Below are 27913 nucleotides of genomic sequence, written 5' to 3'. Positions count from 1 at the left end.
AAAGGTTCCTACCCCTGGTTTAAAGAGTATTGAGGCTGAGCCCTCCTCTACCCCTCCTCCTGTCACATGCTGTCACAACTCCCAGGCTCGCTGCCTAGTGAAATCAGAGATGTAGACAGCTTCTTCCGGTTCTTTTATTTAAATCAACAGAATACACAGAGAGACCATGAATTATGCTCCCCTCAGTCTCGAGAGTGCCCGCTCCACCCCCACCCCCCTTTATGGTACTTGCTAGCTTCCAAACCCCTCCTTGCTGCCTACGGTGGCCGGCAACAGAATCTTCCTGTCTCTGTTTGGTCTTCTGCTCCAAGATGTGAAGGGGTCACCTGGTCCTTGGAGAAGGAGGAAGTTCTACCGGGCTTTCAAGGGACGTAGTGTCCACTGTCTGCTGTACTGTTTCTCCCACTTCTGAGTCCTGTCTCTGTTCCCAGGACTAGAGCATCTGCTAGCTTGCTTTTGCTTCTCATCCTCCATTATTTCCCAGCTTCTTTGCTTCTTCTTCTGGGGTGTGTCCTGTCCGTTGCCAACACCACTAACTTGCATTCATACTTGCGCTCATCTTCCTCCTGCCCGAAAGCCTCTTGGGCTGGAGATCTCTACCAGTCCTCCTCCTCTGCCCAGTCCCTGACACATGCCAGCTTTGGTGCAAAGATCCTAGCTAGTATTAACCTAGAGTTACGTCCGAACCAGAGACTTTTAATGTCTGTTAAGAAGGCAGGAAAATAAACCTGCGTAGCTCTCTAGACTTGGGCTGTGCAGGTGGGTACAAGTAGCTTATTATCCTTGGCATCCCTGAGGGCGAAAGGATCCTCTGTAAATTGCTCTCGCTGCATTCTTGGCAGGTAGAATGCCTGGGTGACCTGGAATCAAATTTAATGTTTAACCCCAGTTAAAGGAGGCTAATGTACAACTGCTTGTTGATGGGGCAACTGATCTCTCCAGTTCTTAAGAGATTTACAGTACTGTTGCTATAGTTCATTAGCCCAGAATTGGGGATCCAGATCCAGCCACCCTGTGCAGGCCAATTTTGACAGATGGGTAGGGCTGCACACACACACACACACACACACACACACACACACACAAGCAGCAGTCCAGACAGTCAGAGAGCGTTTTTAGCTCTTCCACTCCAATGCTGGGCATGGATCAGATTGGGAGATAAAGTTGGTGGGTCACTTTCTGTGGTTTGGTGGGCCGGTTTCAGCCTTCGAGTTGTCCACTTCTCTTCTAGGGAGCATGAAAGTAAAAGGAGGTCAGCTTTACCCAAAACACTTGTAATTGGATAAAGATTAAGTGTGAAAGCACACTTTAAATGAGTGTAGATTTTTGAACAAAGATTTAAATGTATTTTATATGCTGTAACCCTTCATAAAAGACACATGTTCCCAATTCCAACATTCCCAGATTTGTCCAGAATGATACTTGTTCAGTGTGATTTAACTTTGCCTGTTGTTCAGCTGCAGTTTTCTTCGAATATCTAGAATAATCTGATAATCTGGGATGTGTTTGACAAGGATGTTATGGTACAAGTAACGAGTTGACTTTGTTCATATATATTAATCAATCTCTTTCTTTCTTTCTCTCTCTCTCTCTCTCTCTCTCTCCCTAGTCCTGGGGAGTCTGGATGACCAGCTGGCGCAGGAACAATCCCGAGGAGAAGCAGGGAACAGGAGGACCCCAGCCGACTCTGGTTCCAGAGCACCAGACATCGATCCCTATTCAACTCTTACTCGACCGGGTTTCCTTGGAGGGGTGCAGAGAAATGAACGGAGCATGTTTTTGTCAGATGGGGCAAGGACGCTGCGAGCCACCGATGATCACAAAGCTTTATTCAGGCCGAGGGTGCCATGTGATACATATACAAAAAGGCAGCATGCGAAGGACGGCACATACGGGGATGTTTATGGCAGAAGCTCCCCTGTCTTGAAGAGAGGGAATTCTACTCGCTCTCTTGGACATTCCTCAGAAGGCAGCTTGCATCTCCCTCTGGGACAACGCAGCAGTGGATTCGGACACAAGGACTTCACGCCCAGGGATTCGGTTGGCAGGAGTTACTCTCTGTCTTGCCTTGCAAGGCACCCATCTTTGACGTCTGTGGACCAGCTTTCCCCAGCAAGCCCGCAGCACCCTCTGGACGGCAACAGAGTCTTTGCACCAAGGAACTATCGCCAGCATCCCAGGCGGACTCCCTTGTCATCTATTGTATGGAATACACCGCCGCCTTCAGAGCATCCGCTATACCCCGACGGGCTTCTTAGGACGCAGTCGTTGATGGAGTTTGGCCCAGTGTTTGAGGACACGTACCCTTGTTCTCTGCAGAAGGACACGAGATACGAATTTTACAGAACAAAAGTAAATTACAGAAGAGCAGTGCCGGTTATGGGCAATCCCGTTTTTGCGGAGAAACATACAGACCCGCTGGGGTTTGACAACCGGGAGAATTTTTTGTTGCATCAGCTGGGAATGAGTGCTTCAAAGCCCCGCTATAGATACCCATCCTTTCATGGCAGGATGAGCCTCCCCCGCAAGAGTTTTCCTTCCGGAAGAATAGAGGAGAGGCTTCTTATGCCCACTGACCACCATTACTACAACGACGAAGTCTTTGTCGGCCCTGATGCTGACGTGGAAAGGATTCCGCCGAATCCCAGAAATTGGCAAGGCGCCTATGCGAAAAAGATGGGTGAGAAGGATGCTCAGAGCCGTGTATCGGATTACATCAGGAGGCACATGGATCGTTCGGAAGGTATACGAAACAAACCGTTTGCAAAATATGCAGAGGGCATGCAGAGCTGTCCAGCACTTGATTTATCTGTCCGAAATGGCCAAATGGAATATGCATCGCAAAGACAAAATCCTTTCGTTAGAGCTGGTCAAGCTTCGTCAAAGGCTTTGGCCAAACACTTTGAAACCAAGAGAAACTTCAAAGCAGAAGAGGAGAGGGGTGCTGACCGGATGGACAAAATGGACAGTGAAGCGACATTAAGACTAATTTCTGATCCAGTGGACACACATAGTCCTGCTGATTCTTCGATGCCTCCTTGTAAGAACTCTTCTGCAGTTGACCCACAAAGCTGCACATCCCTTAAACCACCTCACTCACTGTGTTCAAAGTCAGATTCCATAACAGATACCGGAAACAGTTATTTATCAAACATTCACAACAGAACTGGACGAAGAAACGAAGGTGATTGTGCCATAAATAGTGATCTCAGTCAAACTACTCCCCCTCAGTTAACTGCCAACAACCCAAGGACATCCATTCTTCATCTCTTGGAGCGAGAGGGGCGTGCTATGGAAAACTTGGGAGCTCTCACACCCAACAAAACACCTGGGAATATTTGTTTGTCTGCTTTGAGCAGAGGCCCCAAAATGCTTGTCGACGATGAATTGCCACATTCTTGCACTGAAAATTTCAACAAGTGCAATAGGTTTGTTAAACACACAACTAGCAATAGCGTCACTGGCTCTCCCAGTAACAGCCCTCCCAAATCTCCTGTAACTTATTGCACTTTACCTAGAAAATCTGCCAGTATTGATGGTAGTCTTATATCGGAGAAACCTATCTCTTCTGCTGCAAGGCAAATCTTATTTAAAAACAACAGAGCTGTGGGAGATAATTTAGAAGCCATTGCATCGAATAGAATGGGGGGGAAATTTCCAAATCAGAGAGCTAAAAGCTTCTTGCTAAATTCAGCCCATTCTTCCTTAAGTCCATCACCGAAAGATGTCTCCTGTAATCTTTCACCAGCTAAAGGCAATCCTTCACTGATAACCCAAGAGCCTAGCAAATCTGTCAGTTCTAATAATACCAAGGGGAGAAGCACCATCATACAGAGTCCAGACAAAACTGAAATTTCTGTGCTTTCTGAATGTGAGGGAACTGATGCAGGGAATCCCTTAAAGCAGTACAAAACTACCAGCACACTTACAGTTAGCATTGAGGAAGATAATGTAAAATATCACGAGTTGATTTCGGTTTACTACACCTTACCACGGAAACAGTCGAGAACGTTGAGCAACCTCTTTCTAGATGATAACCAGAGCACAGACTCTTCCCCGCCCAAAGGCAAATTTGAGCTTCCGCAGAAGAAATATGAAGTCCGCATTGGTTTAGGAAGAGTGGCTTTTCCTTCCAGTTTAGAAAAAGAAGGAAAAGCCGATTCTCCTGGCAAAATGGCTGCCACACCTGATTTGTCGCAGAACGCAAAAACCTCTGATGATGCTAATAAAGAAGATTGCTGTGTCACGGAAAGAGCAGGTGCTTCTCCAAGTATGCTGCATAATAGGGAAGGAGTGTTAGGCTCTCCAGCAGAAACGCCAGACCTTGCATTTTCCAAGAGGGTAGTCTCACATGGACCTTCAGGTGACCCGAAACCCAGTGAAACCACGAATGAATCTGTTAGTGCAACTACTACCAGCAGACAGTGCAAGGTGCATATTTTTAAGTTTCCCTCTCGACAGCAGGAAGAGTCAAAAGTTGACTCACCATTAAGCCACAGCTCATCAAATACCACAGACATTAGACAAGATGTAGAGGTCAAAGAAAGGGCGTGTTATAGAGGCCCTAGTATTTCCAAAAAGGGCAATGGATTGCAGTCGAGAAGTGAAAACATGGGGAGCAGCACAGATGAAGCATTCATTTCAGAGGCCAAGGTGTATTCTAAGTTCCAGAACCAAACATTACAAGTCGATGCAACTTCCACAGCTGATCCAGCAGTCCGACCAAACCAGAGTTCTTTAGAGTATGCAAAGAAACAGAAGGAGATGCTTCGGAATTCTCTGCTACACAAAGATTGCACAAATGCGCAGAGATTGGTGAGAAACTCTGCAGAGAACTCTAAAGACCAGGCTGCAGGGACTGCACAAGATCTGCCTGACTCTTCAGAGACTGAAAATAAGCTTATCTTGGATTCCACTAAAGATAAAGCTAGCGACATAGAAAAAAGGAAAAACAGACCTTCCATTAAAAACAAGCTGGCAGCCATGTACAAAACAAGTCGAAAGTTTTCCAGCAAGAAAACCTCAAGTCCCAAGCCACACATAGGTAACATCTTTTCACAGAACAACGCTCCGTTGGAGATCAGCCACCCTCATAGTATGTTGATTTCACCTGATGGTCCTCCATCACTTCTCCATGCAGGAAACGAGAACCAGAATAGGAACCCTCTGGCTGATGAATTCGACAACATGGTGCTGGACAAACCCGACAGTAAGAAAACTCAAACGAACGAGGGTCCCCCATTGCTTACCAATGAGGTTAGAAGACCTTTTACAAACTTGTGCAACCAAAAGAGAGAGAGCCCCAGAATCGAGACCCCGCAGAATCCTACAGCCTTGTTTCCAAAAGGAAGTACGTCCACAACAAGTAGTAATTCCCAAACAGATGATGGGCTGGAAAATATTAGTTGTTCCGTCCCCTCCAAAATTATATTCGCAGATTCAAAGCAAATGGAAAAGGATGTTGTGAATGTCGGCGAGCATTTGCTTTTCCCACTTTCATCTGATAATACCTCAAACATTCTTAACAAAAGTTATTCAAAGATCTGTCCGCCGCAAAAGATGACCTCCCCTACAGAATATGACCACCATCCAAACATCAAGGAGCCCGACAGGTTGAGAAAGCTAAGCCGACCCTACATTGAACCAGTCCTCAATCCCAGCAAAGCTCAACGCGAACGGCATTTTTCTGAAAGTTCCTATACTCGGGCGCCCTGTGATCGCCTGGCCTCCAGGAGCAACTTGATAAGCCATGGCAGTAGGTACAATCGGAAGTTCAAATCCCACTCTGAACTGTTGTCTTGCGATGAAAATGAGAACTGGGAGACCGACAACGAAAGCTACAAGACCTTTGGTTCCAGGCGTGTGTTGTACCCATCAATTGAGTTTGGCATTTTTGGGAAAGAGCAGCAGCAGGCTTTCTTGGATAACATAAAGAGGTCGCTCACAGAGGGACGGTTGTGGAGTCCGTGCCTTCTGAAGAACTCTAGTTCTCTGAGGAAGGAAGAGGATTGTTCCTTGAACAGATCCCAGTTGCTGAGCTCCGGTTCCGCTGAGAAAAACACATCAGCGGGAGTCTCGCGCCCAAATGAGCCGGTTGATGTCCACGGAGAAGACCCTACAGATTATTCAGATTCAGACTCCAGCACCACCACAGATGATGAATACTACCTGGATGAGAATGACAAGGAGTCAGAACTTTGAGGGGCTATGAGGCACAATGAAGGGGGGGTGGGGGAACTTTACCAAAAGGCTGGCTTGTCTGTTCCTTGAGTAGTTTATAAAATATTTGGGTGTGAACGCCTGAGTCAGATCCTGTAGATGTGCTGATTTGATCTCCAACCCTAAATACACACATTACCTTGACCACCTCACAAACCACAGAGCTTTTTCTGCAGTGCCCAAGTTTCAATCCCTCATGACAGTGTAAAGTAGTAGTAGTAGTAGTAGTAATGAAAATGTTGCTAAAGGGTCTCAAATAGGTTATTAGCTCTCTCTTCCCAGCTCCAAATTAGGTCTTTGTGCCTTTAATAATTGCATATGGAGCAGTTGTGAAACTTTTCCAGGTATGGAGATTCAGCAGCGGGAAATTTGTATGCTGAATTTAATGGCAAGAAAATACCCAGAATATAGAGGGTGGATGTATCAGTGGTCTGTGAATCAAGGATGCACTTGGCACAGTTTCTGTGGCCTGTGTACATTCATGTTTCCTTCTCCATCCATCCTACCTCTTTTTCTCCAGTAAGGAGTTGGGTAACTTATATGTGTGTATTTAATATCTGTTGTGAATATATTTTCTTTAGATTGTGCAAGCAAATTAATGTTTAATATATTTAAACATTGGAGCACTGCTTGGTGGATTGTTACCCAAGAACTCATTGACCCAGCCAAAGTTAAAAGAATGTCAAATCCCACTCATCCTGGTGCAAAAAACTCTCCCATGGAAAAAAAGTGTGACTTAAAAGTGCACTTGCCCAATTTTTGCCTTACGTGTTGTTGTTGCTGTTGTTTTAAACAGCAAGTATGAACACTTCAGAAATGGTGCCCAAGGTGGTTATTTTTAAATCACAGAATATACTTCGTTAAAAAAAGTATATAGACAAGTTGAGTGTGTGCCTTTAAAATATTATTTTCTGGTGTGGTATTGCTGTTGAAATTATGACTTGAAATAATGAATGAACTACATATTTATCGTCAGTGGTTTATACACTGTTCTGGTAGAATTTTAAAGTACAAGATGTATATCTGTATTGTTTAAATATGAATTATTTTGACAAGAAATATTCTGTGTGCATTGGGCATGTGACTCTTAATTTAATATGTATATAGCATTTTGTACCCTAAAGTGACAAGAAGTTCAGCATGTATCATAATTGGTGCACAAGTGTTTACATTGAGCGGTTCTAAAATTGTGTGTGCTCCTTTTTGTGCTTTGTACAATATTTGTAAGTATTGTAAATGTTCTGAGATTAATTTGGAAGCAAATCCCAACCCCTTTTAATATTCTCACTCATCTTTCTGAAGTATGCTACATATGCAAAGAAAATGATAACTTTGATTTAGATAAATTTTGTTCTTTATTTATTTAATGTTGGCTTTGGTTTGCACTGTTGCTGATGCAAGCAGATGCATCTTCATATACAGTGCAATTATATGCATGTCTACTTAAGAAGTAAGGCCCGCTGAGTTCAGGGGACTTATTCCCAGAAAAATTATAGGACTGCACCCTTAAGTCTGTCGTAAACGTCAGTCCATATGCTAACTTCACTGGTTCTCTTGCACACCATGGTTTACTCATGTGAGCATTGTAACACCAAAGAAGTGTGAAACACCACAGACCAGCTTCTATATAAGCAGAAAAAGCTCCAAAAATAATAAAATAATAAGAAAACACTCCAAAAGTGGTGATTTTATTTATTTATTTTGCAAGATTCTTCTATTCCACTTGATTGTAACAAAACATCAAAAGTGGTTTGCAAAAATAATAAAATGAGGGTATTGACAGTCATAAAACAGTTAAAAGCAACTGTTGAAAACATTCAAAAAGTATTTAAAATCTAACATGAACTAAGAACCAGATTTAAATATATGTCAACATTCTACATGTCTGGATAGGCTAACAGTTCGGATCTCTGAGCAGAGATGTTACATGCTGACAGGTTCTCTTGTCAGCAGTTGTGCTGCAGTATTCTGCACTAATAGCAGCTTCTGGGTCAAGCACAAGGGTCAAGCCCCACATTGAGCGCATTGCAGTAATCCAGACCAGAAGTAAACAATGCACGGACTACTGTGGCCAAGCTTTCTTGGTCTAGGGATGGTTGTAGCTGCTGTACCAGTCAGAGATGATAAAAGGTGCTTTTAGCCACTAAGGTTATTTGGGCCTGCAGTGACAAGGCTGCATTCTCCAGAATGCATTCTCCAGAAGCAAAGCTGCTCTTTCAGGAGGAGTGCAACCCCATCCAGGGTAGGCAATGGACCAGTTTCTCAGAAATCCCTGACGGAAGCTGACCTACCAAATTCTGAGAGTCCCCCTGCTCTGCTGTTCCGTTGCTCATGCAAGCAGACTATTGAGTGCCAGCAAAGCTAAAGTGCTAGACTTGATCCATTTGCTTCTGTAATTCAAGCTCCAAAGCACACACAGAATATGCATTTCCTGCAAGGCTTGCTCTGCTCATTTAACCAAGGTAGGTCATCGCTGTATCCAGGGCCGGCCCATCCATGAAGCAAGGTGAGGCAGCTGCCTCAGGTGGCAGCATCCACAGGGGCAGCAGATCTGGCCTTCAAGAAATGCATCACCCACTGCTTGCTGAGGTAGCAGCAACCTCTACAGCAGCATCTTGGTGAGTGGGAGACACTGGTGGTCTCCTCCTACCCTTGTTTCCAATGTAGGTATTTATCCCACCCCCCTCATTCCTCGTGTACATCTTCCCTCGTCTTTTCTTAGCAAGGGATGGGGCGCCATTTTGTGGCTCACTTCAGGTGCCATAGCATATTGGGCCAGCCCTGGCTGTATGTATATTGCCTTGACCTCTCACATCTGCTGCCTCCACTGAAATGAGCAGTGCAACGCACAATACAGTGGTACCTCTAGTTACGTACTTAATTCGTTCCGGAGGTCCGTTCTTAACCTGAAACTGTTCTTAACCTGAAGCACCACTTTAGCTAATGGGGCCTCCTACTGCTGCTGCACGATTTCTGTTTTCATCCTGAAGCAAAGTTCTTAACCTGAGGTAATATTTCTGGGTTAGCGGAGTCTGTAACCTGAAGCGTATGTAACCTGAGGTACCACTGTATACGCAAATTTTATGTGTGTTTTGAAGCACAAGAGAGATAGCTGCAACCCTTTAATCGACGTCTATTTTCTCGTGTTTTCAGGCCTCCCAACATCCCGTCTTGCTTGAATATAACTCAGTGGTGGCCAGTCATTTTGGCAGCAGCTCAGCCTGAAGTTAAGTCCAGAGTATGAAGAGTATTATATGCCTCTTATATTCCTGTGCACCTTGATGTGGTTTTGCCTCCGGCATACAAACATAGGAGCAGTGCAATACCAAAAAGGCAGACAGGAGTGTGACTCTGGCAGTGGGTAAGCTCCAGCTGGCGTGTTTAATTACACCCAGCAGACATCCCCATTTTGCCTCTGAAGCTGTTTCAACCAAGCCACGTCCACCTGCTCTTCACCTGGCGTCATATTATGACTAAAGGCTTGGAGCAGGTGAAGATGCAGCTCCCGGCCGAAAGGATTTGCAGGCCCTGCTGGGCTGGCAGCACCTGCCAAAGAGCCCTGTTTGAGAAACTGTTCGCCTGATAGACAGGCGGGCTGCCCGCTTTAGCTGCCAAAATGGCCCCATGATGGTTGGGAAATCCAAGGATCTGTCTCACAATCTAGAAATGGCTCCCAGCTAGATCAATTCAGGGATGGGGAACCTGTGGCGCTCCCAGATGCTATTGGAGTCCCCACTCTCATCAGCACCAACAAGCACTGCCATTTGGTCTGGGATGATGGGAGTTGTAGTCACAGCGACAGCTGGAAGGCCACAGATTCCCCGCTCCTGATTTAGTGATCTTCCGGTTTGTGGCTCCTGTAATGCAGGTTGGCCACTCTCATTTTATGCAGAAAAAACTTTGATTTAAAAATAAGCCATTAGTATTGACTACTACTATTTTTAAATAAAGGGAGTGTATTTCTTCTGAAATCACAGTTCATTTTGTCTTATTCATATGTCTTTTGTATCCATTCTTAATGCCCTACAGTTTTGTTTTGTTTTTCAAAGGCACACACTGTTTTCACAACAGTGGTAGCAAATACGCATACAGAAATTCCTATGTGAATGGTTTCTTCCTCTTTAATAGTGGGATATGTCTCAAGTGGAGTAGGCCTAGCGCCTGAAGGAAACATGAACCACATAGCTTGGGTGGGGGATAACTCGTGTCTTGCCCTGAATTTTATTAGAGAAAGGTAGGTTATTACTGTAAAATAATATTAAGGAGTAACTAAAAGTAAAGCAAAGCATAAAACAACTGAAAGCAAACAGGCTGAGAAATGAATCCAGTCACACAAGAAGTCATTTTACACATTTTTTTTATCAAGTTAACATAGCAAAAGGAGAGTAGTTCCAAGGCTTTATGTATAAGATATCTAAAATTCGATTAAAAAAAAATCAAGGTGAAAGTAGCCAGAGGGAAATAGCTCAGGCAATTAGGGCATGAAGGGTCTGAGACTGATCCTAAAGGAGTTTGGCAGAGTCTGGAGGATTAAGAAAACAAACTGCGGTTCACCCAATGGTACAATCTAACGTTGACTGGCTTTACTGATCACCTGCTTGCAGGGATGTAACTAGACATTTCCTGAGCCTCACACAAATGTCTAAAGTCTATCCCCCCCCCCCCGTGCAAAAGTGACTTACAGTTCTAGAACACTGCTTTTTAGTTCTGTCCCACAAACTTTTAAATACATCTCAAAAATCCTGTTTCAAGCCACACATAAATACTCCCCTGCAGTATAAATACTGAAAACTGCAGAGTAAGGCAAACTGCTCTCAACAGCCTGAACACAAATAACTCTTGCTTTTTCAGCACTACCCTGATGAGATTCAGCGAAGAGCTGCATCCTAGCTAACTCCGCATGCATTAATGGCATCTTCTGTTAAAAGGATTATTGGCAGCGCAGCCTGAGACCTTAGAGGCAGTACTGTGCCGGGTGGACAAATATTCTTGCCTGCTGCAAAACAGCTTCTTAAGTAAAAGGCTAGTTGGTTGGACACTCATGCATGTCTGGAGCTCCTGAATAAAATGACCTGCATTCACTCTTGAGGAGAAGGAACGGGGAGCGCACAGGAGCTTCCTTTGTTGAAGTGAACGGTGGGTGTAATGTGTTGTATTCTGTTCCTTGCCAGCTTTTTAACTGGCAGTGCCTTCCAGGAGCAGCTTGCCTGATGCACTGCAGACATGAGCAAGGGATAATTAGTTGCCTTGGAGTGCCCAAAGGCAGGATATGCGGAACACTTCACAATCAGGTCTGAAGATCAAGCTGGTGCTCAAAACCGATTTGCATTTAAGCGGGAGCCTGCTGGCACATCAATGAGGAGGAAACTGCATGCAGACTGCTAAAGGAGGCTGGATGCTGAGGGGTGAACAGCTCTGTGGCCAGCATGCAAATGCAGTGAGCTGCTGCAAAGGGGCAGGGTTCTCCTTTCCCGCTTATGCCACCCCCCAGAAAAAGGTGGAAGAGCCATACATAAGATAGCTCAGTGGTAGAGCAACTGCTTTGAATACGGAAGGTCCCAGGTTTAATCCTTGGCATCTCAGTTCGAAAGCACCCCCGGGTGCAAGTAGATAAATAGGGACCGCTTACTAGCGGGAAGGTAAACGGCATTCCATGTGCTGCGCTGGCTCGCCAGATGCAGCTTGTCACGCTGGCCACGTGACCCGGAAGTGTTTGCGGACAGCGCTGGCTCCCGGCCTATAGAGTGAGATGAGCGCACAACCCTAGAGTCTGGCAAGACTGGCCCGTACCGGCAGGGGTACCTTTACCTTTACTATCTCTAGAGAAGGCAGTCTCCTGTGGTTAATAATAATAATAATAATAATAATAATAATAATAATAATAAATAGCAACTTTTTGTGGACTTATTTACAAGGCTGGCTTAAAAGGAGCAAGATGGGCTGTTTTATTCTTCAGTCAATACTTGTACTGTAATCTCAAAGTCCTGAGAATCTAAAGGGTCGAGGTGTTTCAGCATCCACACTAGTTACCAAAATGTAATTGAGCAGTGTTGCTGGCACTGAATGACAACTCCCATGCTCTTGGCTTTTCATATACTATATGTGCGCTTATGTTTATACATACAGTGGTACCTCTGGTTAAGTACTTAATTCGTTCCGGAGGTCCGTTCTTAACCTGAAACTGTTCTTAACCTGAAGCACCACTTTAGCTAATGGGGCCTCCCGCTGCCGCCGTGCTGCCAGAGCACAATTTCTGTTCTCATCCTGAAGCAAAGTTCTTAACCTGAAGCACTATTTCTGGGTTAGAGGAGTCTGTAACCTGAAGCGTATGTAACCCGAGGTACCACTGTATACCTATGCTCTTGGCTTCAATACCAAGCCAGCGGTTTTTCCCCTCATCCTGCCTTCTGCTTTGCTTATCATCGAATTTGAGGAAGAATTCTGGTAGACTCCACTACCAGACCATGTTGACGACTGTGAGGCATTTCGGCGAGTTATATAAAAAAGCGGCTTTGCGATTTTTTTTAAGTGTAGCAGTTCAATCCAGAGCATAGGTGTCAACGTTTCCCTTTTTTAAAAAGGGAAATTCCCTTATTCCGAATAGGATTCCTCGCAGGAAAAGGGAAAAGTTGACAGCTATGATCCAGAGCTGCGCATGCTAATGCAAACCCCTCTTCCTCTATTTGCTGTATTTTTCGCCCTGTGTAAATTATTTTGCTGTATTTTCCCCCTCTGTAAATTGATCACATGATGGGGTGCACCTACGCAACTTGAATGGCAGTGTCCATCAACCTTTTTGGGGGGGGTCCGCCCCCTCCAACATTTTAACGGGGAACCAAAGGGGACTTGGCCCCTAAGAATAGAGACCCTCCTCCGCTCCACCGGGACCAATTTGGATTTCTGCCTGGGCGCCGCGCTTTGGAGAGGAAAAAGGATGTTGCCGCCCCTCGTGATTGGCCATCAAACGTCCCAATCAAATCAAGGCGCTCTATATTTCTCCCCCACCCCCCAAAAAGAAGCAGCAAAGTTTGCAAAAACTTCGGAGGGGAACCAGGAGGGGCGTCGGAGTGGACCTCCCCCCCCCATCGCTTAGGCCCAGGCAATGCTGCCCAGGGGCGCGCGCGGCTGTTTGCAAACCGCGCTGCTGCTCGGGACTGCCGTCTTGTGGGCTTCCCGGCAGAGCTTCTCGGAAGCGGCTGCTGCGGAGCCTCCGCCGGCGGTGAGCGCGGAAAGGAGCCTGGTTTGGGGGCCCGGCTTGCGGGCCGAGGCCACCCTCCCCGTCCGGTATTTCTGGCTGCAGGCGGTCGGCAGCGACGGGCGCAACTTCACGCGCTCCCCGCCAGGTATTGCGCCGCGCAGGCGTCGGAGCAGCTTCTCCTGAGTCTCCTTCTGGGCCGGCCAAGGCGCCTCCGAGCGAGGTTTGGAGACCCGCCTCGCACGGGAGACGCCCAGCGCCGCGGCGTCTGGCTGACAGGAGGGCTCTCTGCTGCCCGACGGGTCCTGCTGCGCCCCGGAAGCCGCGCCTGGCTTTGCAGCCGACGTGTCAAGGACAAGGGGCGGCAGGCCCTCGTGAGGCGGGAGAAGGCGGCCAGGCGGGGCGGAAGGGTTGAGCATCTTCATGGAGAGTTTGGAGTTATTAGGATCCCCTGTGCGAAACCGTGGAGAGTTGCTGCTGCCGGTCAGTGTGGGCAGTAGCGAGCTAGGTGGACTAGTAGCCCGGTTTGGCGTCGGGCAGCTTCCTGGGCATTCTTAGCACAGGCTCACATTTAAAAAACAACCGGAAGAACAAGAAGAACCTTTTCCAGTGCTGTGCTAAATTTTTATTTTTTTAATCTACAGTAAGTAAAGGTAAAGGGACCCCTGACCATTAGGTGCAGTCGTGGCCGACTCTGGGGTTGCAGCGCTCATCTCGCTTTATTGGCCGAGGGAGCCGGCGTACAGCTTCCGAGTCATGTGGCCAGCATGACTAAGCTGCTTCTGGCAAACCAGAGCAGCACACAGAAACACCGTTTACCTTCCCGCCGGAGCAGTACCTATTTATCTACTTGCACTTTGACGTGCTTTCGAACTGCTAGGTTGGCAGGAGATGGGACCGAGCAATGGGAGCTCACCCGGTTGCGGGGATTCGAACCGCCGACCTTCTGATTGGCAAGCCCTAGGCTCTGTGGTTTAACCCACAGCACCACCCTCGTCCCTCAATCTACACAGTGGGTGTGCGTTATTTTTGACGTGACACCCGGGCCTCGCCACCATCTGTCCTTGTGGAAGGTAGGCCAAAGTTGCAGGATGGAGGACGCCTGCTCCTGGATCATATTCATTGCAGAGGTTTCATAGGTGCAGTTTGAGTCCAGCGTTAAGTCATGTTAAAAGCTGTGTGCAAGAGCTGGTCATAGGCATAGAGGTAGCAATGATCCCATTCCCAGATTTAGACTCTTTCATTAGGAAAGGTTTCCTCCCCTTATTTATTTATTATTACATTTACATTTATATTCTGTCTTTCCTACAAGATATTTAAAAAATCCTCCCGCTTTTACTCTTGCCACAGCCCTGTGAGGTAGGCTCGTCTGAGAGATAATGACTGCCCCATGGCTCAATACAGATTTTAACTTGGGACTCCTTAGTCCTAGCTTAATACTCTTAATTGCTACACTGGCTCTACATATGGTAATAATAATAGTAATAATAATACTTTATTATTTATACCCCATCCATCTGGCTGGGTTTCCCCAGCCACTCTGGGCGGCTCCCAACAGAATATTAAAAACACGATAAAAACATCAAACATTAAAAACCTCACGATACAGGGCTGCCTTCAGATGTCTTCTAAAAGTCAGGTAGTTGTTTATTTCCTTGACATTTGATGGGAGGGCGTTCCACAGGGCGGGTGCCACTACCAAGAAGCTGAACATTGCCACCTGCAAACTGTTGGAAATCAAATGTTAAAAAAAGAGATGGTCGCAGAGTCTGGCTCAAACAGGCTCATGTTGTTCCATGAGTTGGGAGTCCAATGATATTTGAAAGACCACAGATATTTGTTGTCCTTACCCTCCTTTTAATCTCAAAATAAAGACTCCCCGACACCCAGCTTTGTATGTGAATGATGGATCTATTCCACAATCTAGTATGTTCCTTATCCCTGGTTCTGCCAGCAAGCTTTTCCTGCAAAGTCTGTTTTGGGATCATGGGCCTGGGCAAAGCTATTTTCAAGGTCACAGGGCAGGCGTCATAGTTGACATATATGCGCCAGCAAGTAAGGACGGCAAGAAGAAATTTAAAGGCAAGAAAAGGTGGTTGCGCAAGAGTGATATACTTTCACACCCTTTCAAATGGACGTTCAAGGTGAAAATGACAAGCAAGCTAATAGCCTGCCAACATCCTGAGGAGGTAGGGTGCATCATCAAAGTGGCGGGAGCAAAACAGGCCCAACTTGCCTGCAACAGGGTTTGAGTATATTGCCAGGTCATCCGTAAAATAAGCTGCAAGAGGATATGGTTATTTCTGGTGAGCTGTAAGAAGAGTGGCTCATTTTGTACACTACCAAAAAATGTGTACGTTAGGCAGGATCACGCTTTCGTGCACTTGGCATTGGAACAACATGGTTGGCACGCTGTTCTGAAATGGCACACTCGCCAGACTTTTGCACAGGTATAAAGTTGACTGAGTAGTTGATCAACTTTCATTCTGTCCACAGTGCCAGGATTCAGACTGCTTCGCTTGCAAGCGCTCTTAACTCCTCTTCCTATTTCTGTTTGTATTACTTGGCTTTGTTTACGTTGAGATGATGGTATAGCCTAAGGTAGCATCTTCTGTTTTCATCCTTTTTTAAATTGTCAGTTTACATTAAGGCTGATTCACTTGTGATGTGGGTACAGGTTGTGGCTGTATTTGCCAGCCTGTATCAAATTCTGTGACTTTCCTGCTCTTGCATGGGATCAAAGAATTGCACACGGCTGTGTTTTCGTAAGGAAGAGTAGCTAATGCTGAGAGACATGAAAACAAGGTTATTAATTCTGCTACTGAAGTGGCATTGTAATTGGAGAGTTTCCGAGTCACAAAATACGATAGAGGTGCCTAACATTATGCCTGATGTTGAGAGAGTGAATAGGGATATACGGTATATAAAAAGTTTTCCCTCTTGTAATACTAAAACTCGGGCGCTTCCATTGAAGTTGAATGGTAGAAGATGCAGGAGAGACAAAAGAAAGTACTTCTTTACACAGCACATAGTTAGCTCCCGCAAGAAGTAGTGATGGCCAACAATTTGGATGGCTTTTAGAATGGGATTACATAAATTCACAGCAGTTAAGTTCATCATTGGTTTCGAACCATGATATCTTTGTTCTGCCCCTCCATTGTCGGAGAAGGTGCCTCTGGATACCAGTTGCTTGGAATCAAAACTGGGGAGAGTACAGGTAGAATATAGTCATTGTGGTTAGCCGCTGTTGATCTGATTCAGCAGGGCTTATCGTATACATACATACATACATACATTTTGTGTGCCACGTTTCTATAGCCAAAACCATACTCAAGGCCACTTACAGCATGAAAAAATTACATAATTACAAACGTAACAAAAGTAGTCCTCAACCATAAATTAAAACATCAAAAAGTACACAAATCAAATCGAACGATTTCCGCATAAATCACAATTAGATCCAAAACAAATATACAAAAAATTAACAGCAACAACACCCCTCCCCAACAAAACCTCTTAAACAATGCCCTAGCCCAAGAGTCTCTTCAGCAGCCTTTACTTTTGTAGCTGGAGTCAGTCCGGGCCCTGCCAGGTCAGGTGGGGGGACACACCTCACAGCCAAGGTGTTAACTTAAAGCAAGTAATGCAGAATGTCTAAAGTTATATCTGTTTTCTTCTTCTTTAGGAAATGCACAATTTGAAGTGAAAATCAAACCCATCTCCCCCAAAGAAGTCGTTCAAATCCATGTCCCTAAGTTTCTGGACAGGAACGATGGCTCCTTTCTCATGCGATATCGGTTATACGGAAGTGTCAAGGAAGGCTTAAAGGTGGAGATTCTTTATGGCGGTGCACATGTTGCTGAATCTCCCTATATCCTGAAGGGTAACGTGGTTTAGTTTTTTTCTCCTGAATTTCCAGGGCTCTGACCCGCTGGGCATTGCTTGGTTGATCAGCGGGGTCGGGGAGAACACCTGTAAAACCGAACTGCCGTGTTTGTGTAGTCATTCAAAAACTTAACAGACCTTATGCAGGCAATTACTGTATTTTTCCATGTTTAAGACGATGCTTTTTGCTAAAAAAAAAGAGGCAAAAATTGGGTGTCGTCTTTTACACAGATAGTGAATGCAGAGGGGGGACGTGATTAATGGCAGCAGCAAGTAGGAGATTGGCAGTGGCGATTGGGCGGGTGATTGGTGGCTGCAGCAAAGCCTGCTGGCAATTGGCTGTGGTAGCAGCGATTGGGCAGGCGATTGGTGGCTGTGGCAAATGGGCTGTAGGTGGCAGTAAGTGGGCAGACAATTGGCGACTGCGGCGAGGTGTGTGATCTGCAGTGGTGGGCAGGCGGGTGAGCAATTGGTGGAAGTGACCTCCCCGCCCCCAAAAGCTAAACAGCTTAATTTCTTAATTTGGGTTTTTTTTAAATGGGGCATCTTATACATGGGGGCGTCTTATACATGGAAAAAACTGTCTCCAAAAGAAAATAAGTTCTCTTGAAAATGGCTCCCTTTTTTGCATTCCAGAGATCTGGATAAGAAAGATTGGTTTAAACCAGGGTTTCCCAAACTTGGGTCTCCAGCTGTTTTTGGACTACAACTCCCACCATCCCTAGCTAGCAGGACCAATGGTCAGGGATGGTGGGAACTGTAGTCCAAAAACAGCTGAACACTCAAGCTTGGGAAACCTTGGTTTGAAAGAAAAGAAAGTTATCTGTACTGGAGCTGATGGGAGTTGTATTCCAAAACAGCTGGCAGGCACAAGGTTGGTAAAGGCTGGTAAAAAACACTGATGCTGGTGCTTATGAGAGTAGATGTAATGGAACACCTTGCAGAGGGGCCATCTTGAATTCATGGAATATTTTATAAAGGTCATCCCCTGTCTTCTTCAGGTCCAGTTTATCATGAATATTGCGAATGTCCAGAAGATGCTCAGATTTGGGAGAAAAGTCTTTCCTGTCCTTCGGAGCACCCTCAGATTACTGAGGATTTCGCTGTGTTTCCTAGCATTGATCTTCAGCGGATGTTTGATGAGGTTCCACCAAGGTTTGCCCAAAAGATGGGATCCATTGTTCATTATACTGTCATCGGCAATCACATCTATCGCCGGTCCTTGGGGAAGTATACAGACTTCAAAATGTTCTCGGATGAAATGTTGCTGTCACTGGCGAGGAAGGTATATTTCCACAGATACTCACTTAGTACACACTGGCCATGTTTGCACATCATGCAAGGATGGCTAACCTGTGGCTCTCACAGGTGTTCTTGAACTACAACTCCCATCATTGCTGAGCCTTGGCTGGTTGGGGCTGATGGGAATTGTAGCTCAGCAAGTTCTGAAGACCACAGGTTAGCCACCCTGACACTAAACAATGTTCTTTTTAGCACATTTGCAAGCCTTTGCCTCATATACTCCCATTCTGCCTTCACCTCCTCCCACATATCCGCATCGTTAACTAAAACAGAAAGTGCGGTCTTCCAAAGTTGCCCTCCTACCTGCGCAGCAAGAGGGGAACATTCAAGCCTGGGACACACTGCATCTCATCCATGTTGCACTAAGCCATGGCATAGTGTGGTGTGCAAAATGCAGCAGTATATAACAGACATCCACCAGAGGGGTCTGCACACCAGCAACATCCTTTGATCAGAGTCCTGGTGCTCAGCTACATTAGTAAAAAAAAGCAATTTGGACGCGCTATAAACATGCAACACCAGATGGCGACAGAGAGCAGGAAATTTTAAAATGTGATTTTCCATAGAGATTTTTTTCTTTTGTTAAAACTATCTAATTTCTGACTTATTTATGGTGTTCCCCCGTGTTTAGATCCATCCCAAGGCTCTCAAGTGAGACTTGCTTCCGAGTAGATATGTGCAGGAAGTCTCAAATTTGCAGGTGCGCTCACCTCTTTCAAGCTTTTCAGTGTGTATTGAGTGATAGCATGCAAGTTGGCAGCTTCAAATAAACCGTTTGCCCTATGTTGGGAGCCCCTATCAGCAGAGGGGGAGTAAATCAGCTGTGCATCGAAATGTGCTTCCCCATCTATATTGGGATTCACACTTGAATGCACAACCAAAGGTTCCATTGAAAGTATCTCACTCAAATGGACATCCAATTTTGCCTGTGGTTTCTGAACCAGCAAATCACACAGACGAGGATTTTCTATCTCTGGTTGGATTGGGACAAGGTAGGATAGATGGGGCCCAGCTATAAGAAAATAGGAAGAGCTCTTCTACTGAGCCAGACCCATTGGTCAGTGTAGTTCAGTATTGTCTACACTGGCAGGCAGTAGCTCTTTGAGTGTCAGGCAGGAGACATTACCAGTCCCCACTGGAGACCCTGCGGATGCTCCAAGTTCATTCATAAAAAAGAGGAAACATTTGGGGGTGGGATGTAACCAAAACAACAACGAAAATAGTAGGACAAAATACAGAGACTAAAACATTTTTTTATAGGGGACCACCAAATTTGGCTTTTTAATCTATAGCAGCTTGTTGATCCATAACACTGGGTTAATTGTTACATCGTGTGGAAGCTAAAGCAACTAGTAGGACAGCATGAACTACTACTGATTTATTACTTATACACTGCCCATCTGGCCAGGCCTCCCCAGCCACTCTGGGCGGCTTCCAACAGGATATTAAAAACACAGAAAAACTTCAAACATTAAAAACCTCCCTAAACAGGGGCTGCCTTCAGGTGTCTTCTAAAAGTCAAATAGTTGTTTATTTCCTTGACATCTGATGGGAGGGCGTTCCACAGAGTGGGCACCACCACCAAGAAGGCCCTCTGCCTGGTTCCCTGTAACCTCACTTCTCGCAGTGAAGGAACCGCCAGAAGGCCCTCGGAGCTGGACCTCAGTGTCCGGGCTGAACGATGGGGATGGAGACGCTCCTTCAGGTATACTATAAAGGTGTTTTGGCTTGTTTTAGGTTCACCTTCCTGATGTGGAATTTTACCTCAATGTTGCGGATTGGCCTGTTGAGCATCGGAAAGCAAACGACACCCCTGGCCCCCTGCCTATCCTTTCCTGGTGTGGCTCTCTGGATTCAGCAGACCTGGTGCTTCCAACCTACAATGTCACCCATTCAACCCTAGAAACTCTGCGAGGCGTCACAAATGACCTCCTGTCTATTCAAGGAAACACAGGTAACATGGGAATCTGTGTGTGGGTTTTTTTCCAGACAGAGATAAGCATGTAAGAAGTGTCTGCTGGATCAGGACATCTGTTCCAGCATTCTGTTCTCACATGGCCAATCAGATGCCAACAGACAGCCCTGTTTAGGGACGTTTTTAATGTTTAATAGGTTGTTGTATTTTAATATTCTGTTGGAAGCTGCCCAGAGTGTCTGGGGAAACCCAGCCGGAAGGGCGGGGTATAAATAATATATTATTATTATTATTATTATTATTATTATTATTATTATTATTACTTGAAGCCCCAAAGCAGAGCCTGTGTACAGTAGCATCCCCCACACCTGTGATCCCAGAATCTGGCATTTCAGAGTGGATAAAAATCAATTATTATAAAAAAAATAAATCGGATTTTTAAAAATTTAAATCAGATTTTTTTTAATTTAAATTGGATTTTAAAAAAAATTAATTTGGGTTTTTAAAATAAAATGCTTTCGGAGAAAAAAATGTTTCTAAAGGTAGTTTTCTATTTAAGTTACATTATAGTCCAAAGGCTATTCATCAGGAAATAAGGATTTGTTTTGAAGCTTTTCATGTGTACAAAGTTGTTTTTTTTTTTAAATGTTTAACCACATCAGTTAACAAACATGGATACATATGCTATAATGTTATTGTTTTAGTTAAATAAATTGTTCAAATTGTTATTAAGGAAATGTTTATTTTGCTCCGTCCAATAAGGTACAGCAGAAAAGTTGTCCAAATTATAAACAGTTAACTTATTAAACCTCGCAATAATTTCATAATTATCTGTCTATGTATTTCTAATAGTATAACCAAATCAGTAATTTTTGATATAACTGTAAAAACTACTCTGAAAATTTATTATTCCAAAAATGAAACCTTCATTCTATGCCAGCAAGAATGAGTCTTTCTATAAAAAAATGATTTAAATCAAGTCTTACTGACTAGTGATTTAAATCGTGATTTAAATCGATTTGATTTGAATCAAATCCACTCTGCAGTATTCAGAGACATAGTGCGTCCCGTGGCAGAGGAAGAATAGTATTTTGAACATTGATAATGGGTGGGGTGGGGGTGTCCTTAGCAAATCTGCCTCGTTGAAGAAAAATAATACTGCTCGCACATTGTAATCTCCGGAGGACAAATATTAGGCCTCCCAAGTTGCTTAGGGCATTTTGGTGTGCTGGCTGGGGCTGATGGGAGTTGTAGACCAAAACATCTGGAAGGCACCAGGTTGGCAAAGGCTGCATTAGGACTTGCAAGATTTCTGTTCTCCCTCCTCCTTTATTCTATCCCCCGTTAATTCCAGGACCTGCCTGGGACAACAAAACGGAACAAGGATTTTTCAGAGGTCGAGACAGCCGGGAAGAACGGCTTCAACTGGTGCAACTCTCCAAGGAAAACCCAGAACTGCTGGATGCTGGAATAACAGGTTACTTCTTCTTCAGAGAAAAGGAGGCGGAGCTGGGGAAGGCTCCATTGATGGGGTTCTTTGACTTCTTTAAGGTATACTGCCTATCTTGCTAACACCGAGAGGAGACAGACAAATGTCCTTGTTTTTCGTTTCCCCTTGAAGCTCCGATTTGAGAGCCGGTTTCAGTGTTAAGGAACATCCTGCCTGGAAACTAATGCCACATCTAAACATGCAATATTGCATACTTAATAATAATAATAATTTATTATTTATGCCCCGCCCATCTTGCTGGGTTTCCCCGCCACTCTGGGCGGCTCCCACAAAGACCAAAAATACACTAAGATGTCACACATTAAAAACTTCCCTGAACAGGGCTGCCTTAAGATGTCTTCTGAATGTCAGGTAGTTGTTTATCTCTTTGACATCTGATGGGAGGGTGTTCCACAGGGCGGGTGCCACTACCAAGAAGGCCCTCTGCCTGGTTCCCTGTAGCTTTGCTTCTCGCAATGAGGGAACCGCCAGAAGGCCCTCGGCGCTGGACCTCAGTGTCCGGGCAGAATGATAGGGGTGAAGCCCCCAGCCCTACTTGTGTGTTTTACTGCGAGTGTATACCCATTGCCTATCATTTCCTCCAGCTTGCGTGCATCCAAAATACATGCCTGTGTGATCATCACACCTGAGATTGCGTATGTGGGTTGCGATCTGTACCGCTGCAGAGGTAGGAATTTTGGAGACTTTGAAGCAGCCTCTGTTTCAAAATGGACATAAGTCATGGAGGCAGCATATTGCCTCCGGTATCACAGAGTCAGTAGGCCTAGGAATACCAATTGCTGGAGAGAGGTATTGCACTCATGTCCTGCTTATGGGCTTTCCATAGACATCTAGTTGGTCACTTTAGAAGCAGGCTGCTGAATTAGATGGTCGTTTGGTCTGCTTGCAGCGGCGCTTTTATGTTCCCTTTGAAACATGAGATGTTTCCTTTATACCACTTCAGGCTTATTTGTACACCCAACACAGTGTACAGTGGTACCTCAGGTTACATACAGTTCAGGTTACATACGCTTTGGGTTACAGACTCCGCTAACCCAGAAATAGTACTTCAGGTTAAGAACTTTGCTTCAGGATGAGAACAGAAATTGTGCTCCGGCGACGCGGCATCAGCAGGAGGCCCCATTAGCTAAAGTGGTGCTTCAGGTTAAGAACAGTTTCAGGTTAAGTACGGACCTCAGGAACAAATTAAGTACTTAACCCAAGGTACCAGTGTAGTCTATTCTGGCAGGGAATAGCCCTCCAGGATCTTAAACAGAGGTCTTTCCTATTGCCTTCTACCTGACACTTTTAACTGAAGATGGCGGGCACTGAACTGTTCACCTTGTGCATGAAAAGGATGTGCTTTTAGTACCAAGCTGCAGTTTCTCTTTCCACCCAGGGTCCGACCCACACAACCCCAAGCACTTCCTTCCATATACAGTGGTACCTCGGGTTAAGTGCTTAATTCGTTCTGGAGGTCCGTTCTTAACCTGAAACACCACTTTAGCTAGTGGAGCCTTCCACTGCTGCCGCGCGATTTCTGTTCTCATCCTGAAGCAATGTTCTTAACCCAAGGTACTATTTCTGGGTTAGCAGAGTCTGTAACCTGAAGCGTATGTAACCCGAGGTACCACTGTACTGGGTCTCCTTTGATGTCAAGTTCTGGTTGTCATTTTACTCATGTTGCATCAGCAGCTGATCCCGCAGACCCCCAGAGTTTTAGGTAGGGCTTATCCGATGGGTTGCTTGCTGTGGTTTGAAGGAGAGCTCACAAAACCCCCTTGGACATGGCTGGAGTTTCCTATCAGGTACTTCGGATTGCAGCCTCAGGCTGAAAGGTGACCAGAAAACAGATAGGGTTTTTTGCTGTTACCCAAACTGTGAAACGATTTAACTTAGCCAAGGGTGCAGTGCTTGATCCCAATGCATGCTTGGCTCATGCTGCTTTCCTCCTCCTCTCCCCTCAGTACAAATACCAAGTGAGTATAGATGGCACAGTTGCAGCCTACAGGTTTCCCTACCTCATGCTGGGGGACAGCCTTGTGATCAAGCAGGCTTCGCAGTACTATGAGTACTTCTATAAGGAGCTGGCGCCGTGGACCCACTACATTCCTGTTAAAAGAAACCTGGAAGACTTGCTGGAAAGAATAAAATGGGCCAAGGTAATCATCCTTGCCGCAGAAGAAAAACTGGGTACAGTGGTACCTCAGGTTACATACGCTTCAGGTTACATAAGCTTCAGGTTACAGACTCCGCTAACCCAGAAATAGTGCTTCAGGTTAAGAACAGAAATTGGGCTCCAGTGGCACAGCAGCAGCAGGAGGCCCCATTAGCTAAAATGGTGCTTCAGGTTAAGAACAGTTTCAGGTTAAGAACAGACCTCTGGAACGAATTAAATACTTAACCTGAGGTACCACTGTATTATAAATTGCAGCACCATTTCCCAGCTGTAGTCTGTTTTAAAGAAAACATGAGGATAGATAAGCCATGCTCCTGCTCTCCTTATAGGAATAACAACAACAACAATAATAATAATTTTTTATTTATACCCTGGCCAGAGCTGGGCTCAGGGCGGCTAACACCAGTAAAATTACAAGAAAAACATAATAGGGGAAAAAGGGGAGGAAACCAATTTAAAATATGGGTTAAAATACAATTTAAAATGCATCCTCATTTTAATAGTAGCCCATTTGCATCAGCACCTAAGCTCAGCACCTTTCAGCTTCTCCGGATGTGATAGGATCAGCGTCCAGCAGAAGTTATAGTTTGGTTCTCATAGCTTTGAAAACCTCCCTATGTTGGAATCACAAGCCACAGCTGGCAAGTTGTAACTGCCAGCCCACGGTGGAGTGTGTTCAGACTCCTTGTGGTTTAGGTTGGAACTGAGAACTTAATAGATGAAGAGACAAGTGTAGTTGTTTAAAAAATACCAACCTTCCAAAAGTTCTAATCTGGAGAAGAGGGAGGAAAACACTAGGAACTTTGAAACATAGCCCCAGAACTGCAAAGTACAAATTCGCAATTGTGTTCTTCTGTATCTTCAATCTAAGCCGCATTTCCTTGTATTAACAGGGATGGGTCTATTCTTCAGCTCCGCGGCACATAAATGCGTAATGATTATATGGGTGGAAGAAGACAATTACTGCTCTGTGTTCTGAGTAACCAAATCCGTGTGAGAGATGTCAAACCTGTCTGTACACTTAGCTGTTGCTTGGGCAATAAGGGTAGCTTTCCTGAAATTAAGAAATCCCTCTCTCTAACTGTGCCAGGCTGCTACTGCTGCTTGGGGGAGGATAATATCATTAAAGCTTTGGATAAAGTGTGGGTAAAAGTATGAAAAGACTGGAATTAACTTTGGAGGTTCTTTCTTTGTGTAGGCTTGTACAATACAGTAGCTGCCCATAGCTTAGCATTTCTGCAGCTGCTGAAAATCTGAGTGCCCCTTCTTGCTGAACACAATCACATAAGACTCCTTAGTCGCTCTATTATTTTATTCTTATGGGGTATTTATATCCTACCTTACTAACGGAAGTTCTCAAGGTGGCTTAGGATAGGATAGGATAGAATAGGATAGGATAGGATAGGATAGGATAGGATAGGATAGACAGTTACAATACAGTAGTTACTACAACAGCTGCTTCTCCTGGCCAAGTATTGATGCTTGAACGCAGTTTGTTTCTAATCCTTAGGAAAATGATGAAGAAGTCAGAAAAATTGCCAAGGAAGGGCAGGCAGCTGCAAGAGAACTATTGCAGCCTCATCGGTTTTATTGCTACTATTTCAAAGTGTTCCAGGTTAGTCCAGATTTCAGTCTATGCTTATGCTATCCCGAACCATGCAGTCCACTCTCTTTCTCATGAAACTTGACCATGGTGGTTTTAAAATGGTCTGGTTTCACAGCAAACCAGGATCTGGAACCATGGTTTGCTCCTGCCTCACTAACCATAGTTTAAACCAGGGACAGGCCACATATCTTTCCTGAGAGGTGGTTGAGGAGCCAGCCACACATGTGTAATCGCACAATCATTTCTCTCGCTAAATTTAAGTTGTACAATTAAAGTGGATTTGACCCTCTTGCAGCACAAGAAATCCACTTCCAGGAATTTTGGGGGACTTCTTGCAGTAGGGAAAGTGATAAGAAAATGCTTCGGAAAGTGCAGGATAACCTTTGCTTGACAAAACATAGTATAAACTGCCTGCAAAAAATAAATAAATCGGAATGAAAACTCGTTAAGGAGTGATGTTGTATAATGTCCCCACAAACGTTTAAGCTCAATAAACAGGGTAAACATGCTGGAAATGACCAGGGTTGTGAAAGGGAGAGATGTTTTTGTTTTGAATAGTCTGCTGTTGTTTCAGTTTCTTTCCAACCTGTTTTACGTTTTTCAGAAATATGCTGAACGCCAAGCTGGTAGACCTGAAATACGGGATGGGATGGAATTTGTACCTCAGCCGGATGACAGGACTTCAGTCTGCAGCTGCCACAGGAAAAAGCCTTCAAAGGAAGAGTTATAAGTAACCCTGCCAAATGAGATCAAATATATAGCCTGTTGCAAGAATGAGGCAGGACCTAAAATCACATTTAACACTGTGGAATCTGGAACTAGCTTGTACATGGAGACATATTCACAATTCAGTCCTACAGCGTCTGTTCAGAAGTAAGCACCATTCAGTTTGATGGGGGTTGCTTTTCGCTAAGTGTGTGTTGGAGTGTTGTCTTGGATACCTTCCTTCGCTCTCTGTTTCCTCTACAAGTTGCCATGTGTGCCTTTAAAAAATCTGAACAGAGAATATATAATGGTAAGGAAAGCTCTCAGACTGTATCCTTCACTTGCATGAAGTGTTTATGGGGCTAGTTTTCTAGATCACTTTCAAAGCACTCCACATAATTTGTCTCCTTTATCCTCACAGCAGCCAGTTAAGGCAGGTCAGTGTTATTTACTGTGTAATACAACTAAGGCTTGAGGGCACCCTAGATTAGCGAGTTTACACCTAGAGTGTGATTATGAACAGGGTCTCCGCAGTTCACACACCCTCCCTTAGCGACTTTACCAGCTGCCTTGGCATAGATGCTTACTTTTTATTAACGATGGGGAGAAATTGGTCTGTTTCTTCATATTCCTTGTCTAAATCGGATCCTGCTGTTTAATGACTAAAACTCTTTTAAGAGCAGTTCTGCACATTGTATAGAATGAAGTGGTAGAATTATGGGCTGTTTTGTTAATTATTTGTTGGGTTTAGATACCACCCTTCCTCTCAAAGGAAGGCTAGGGCAGCATTACCAGGTGCATTTGTGCGTGTGGAGGGGTGTACTACATTTCCCCATGTAAAAACAGAATAACTCTCTCGTTCAAATATCACTTCAGCTACCAATTCTGTAAGCAGCTACTAACCCTGAGTCTCAATTCCCATCTGAATCGGCGGCTTTGCATGTAAAAAGGTCATAGGTTCAGTCCCAAATTAAAGGATGCCACATAGCAGGGCTTGAGCAAGACTTTAACCTAGACTTGGGACAGCTGTTAGCTGATTTTTAGCATAGTCCAGGGATAGATAGCCTGTTCCCCTTCTGATGTTGTTGGGGACCAACTCCCATTATATCTGATAATCAGTCATGCTGCATGAAGGCTCACATGGGAGTTGGGAGTTCAACAACTGGAAGACCACGGGTTCCTCATCCCTGATACAGTCAGTGCTGAGCATAAATAATTGATCTAATGATGTAAGGCAACTTGTTCTGAAGGAGCGTCTCCACCCCCATTGTTCAGCCCCAGACACTGAGGTCCCGCTCCAAGGGCCTTCTGGTGGTTCCCTCACTGTGAGAAGTAAGGTTACAAGGACCCAGGCAGTGGGCCTTCTCGGTAGTCGTGCCCGCCATGTGGAATGCCTTCCTGTCAAATGTCAAGGAAAT

The 27913-nt window shown here is 44.9% G+C and overlaps 2 protein-coding genes across 8 annotated transcripts in view; both read left to right on the top strand.

The window, feature by feature from the left end:
• The window catches only part of EXPH5 (exophilin 5), a 54478-nt gene extending 46897 nt beyond the window's left edge, over positions 1-7581 (top strand). For all 5 annotated transcript variants that reach the window (XM_053385779.1, XM_053385778.1, XM_053385780.1 and 2 more), the window contains one exon: positions 1610-7581. In XM_053385779.1, coding sequence (XP_053241754.1) covers positions 1610-6201 — 4592 coding nt within the window. In that variant the 3' untranslated portion in view covers positions 6202-7581. The remainder of the gene's footprint in view (positions 1-1609) is intronic.
• Positions 7582-13238: 5657 nt separating this feature from the next.
• POGLUT3 (protein O-glucosyltransferase 3) lies at positions 13239-26564 on the top strand. 3 transcript variants are annotated; one of them, XM_053385787.1, is made up of 8 exons: positions 13239-13562; positions 17100-17297; positions 18301-18584; positions 20339-20555; positions 21871-22067; positions 23973-24167; positions 25695-25799; positions 26395-26564. In XM_053385787.1, exons 1-8 carry the CDS (start codon positions 13322-13324, stop codon positions 26518-26520), a joined length of 1563 nt encoding a protein of 520 aa, XP_053241762.1. In that variant the 5' UTR covers positions 13239-13321; the 3' UTR covers positions 26521-26564. The 3 variants fall into 3 exon arrangements, with proteins under 3 accessions (XP_053241762.1, XP_053241760.1, XP_053241761.1); XM_053385785.1 differs by lacking the exon at positions 23973-24167 and having other exon boundaries at positions 13240-13562; XM_053385786.1 differs by lacking the exons at positions 23973-24167; positions 25695-25799 and having other exon boundaries at positions 13240-13562.
• The last annotated feature ends 1349 nt before the right edge of the window (positions 26565-27913 follow it).

This window comes from Podarcis raffonei, chromosome 4 (assembly GCF_027172205.1).
Source record: "Podarcis raffonei isolate rPodRaf1 chromosome 4, rPodRaf1.pri, whole genome shotgun sequence".
Taxonomy (NCBI): domain Eukaryota; kingdom Metazoa; phylum Chordata; class Lepidosauria; order Squamata; family Lacertidae; genus Podarcis; species Podarcis raffonei.
Note: the sequence above shows the minus strand (reverse complement) of the source record. Positions and strands in the feature narration are given on the sequence as shown.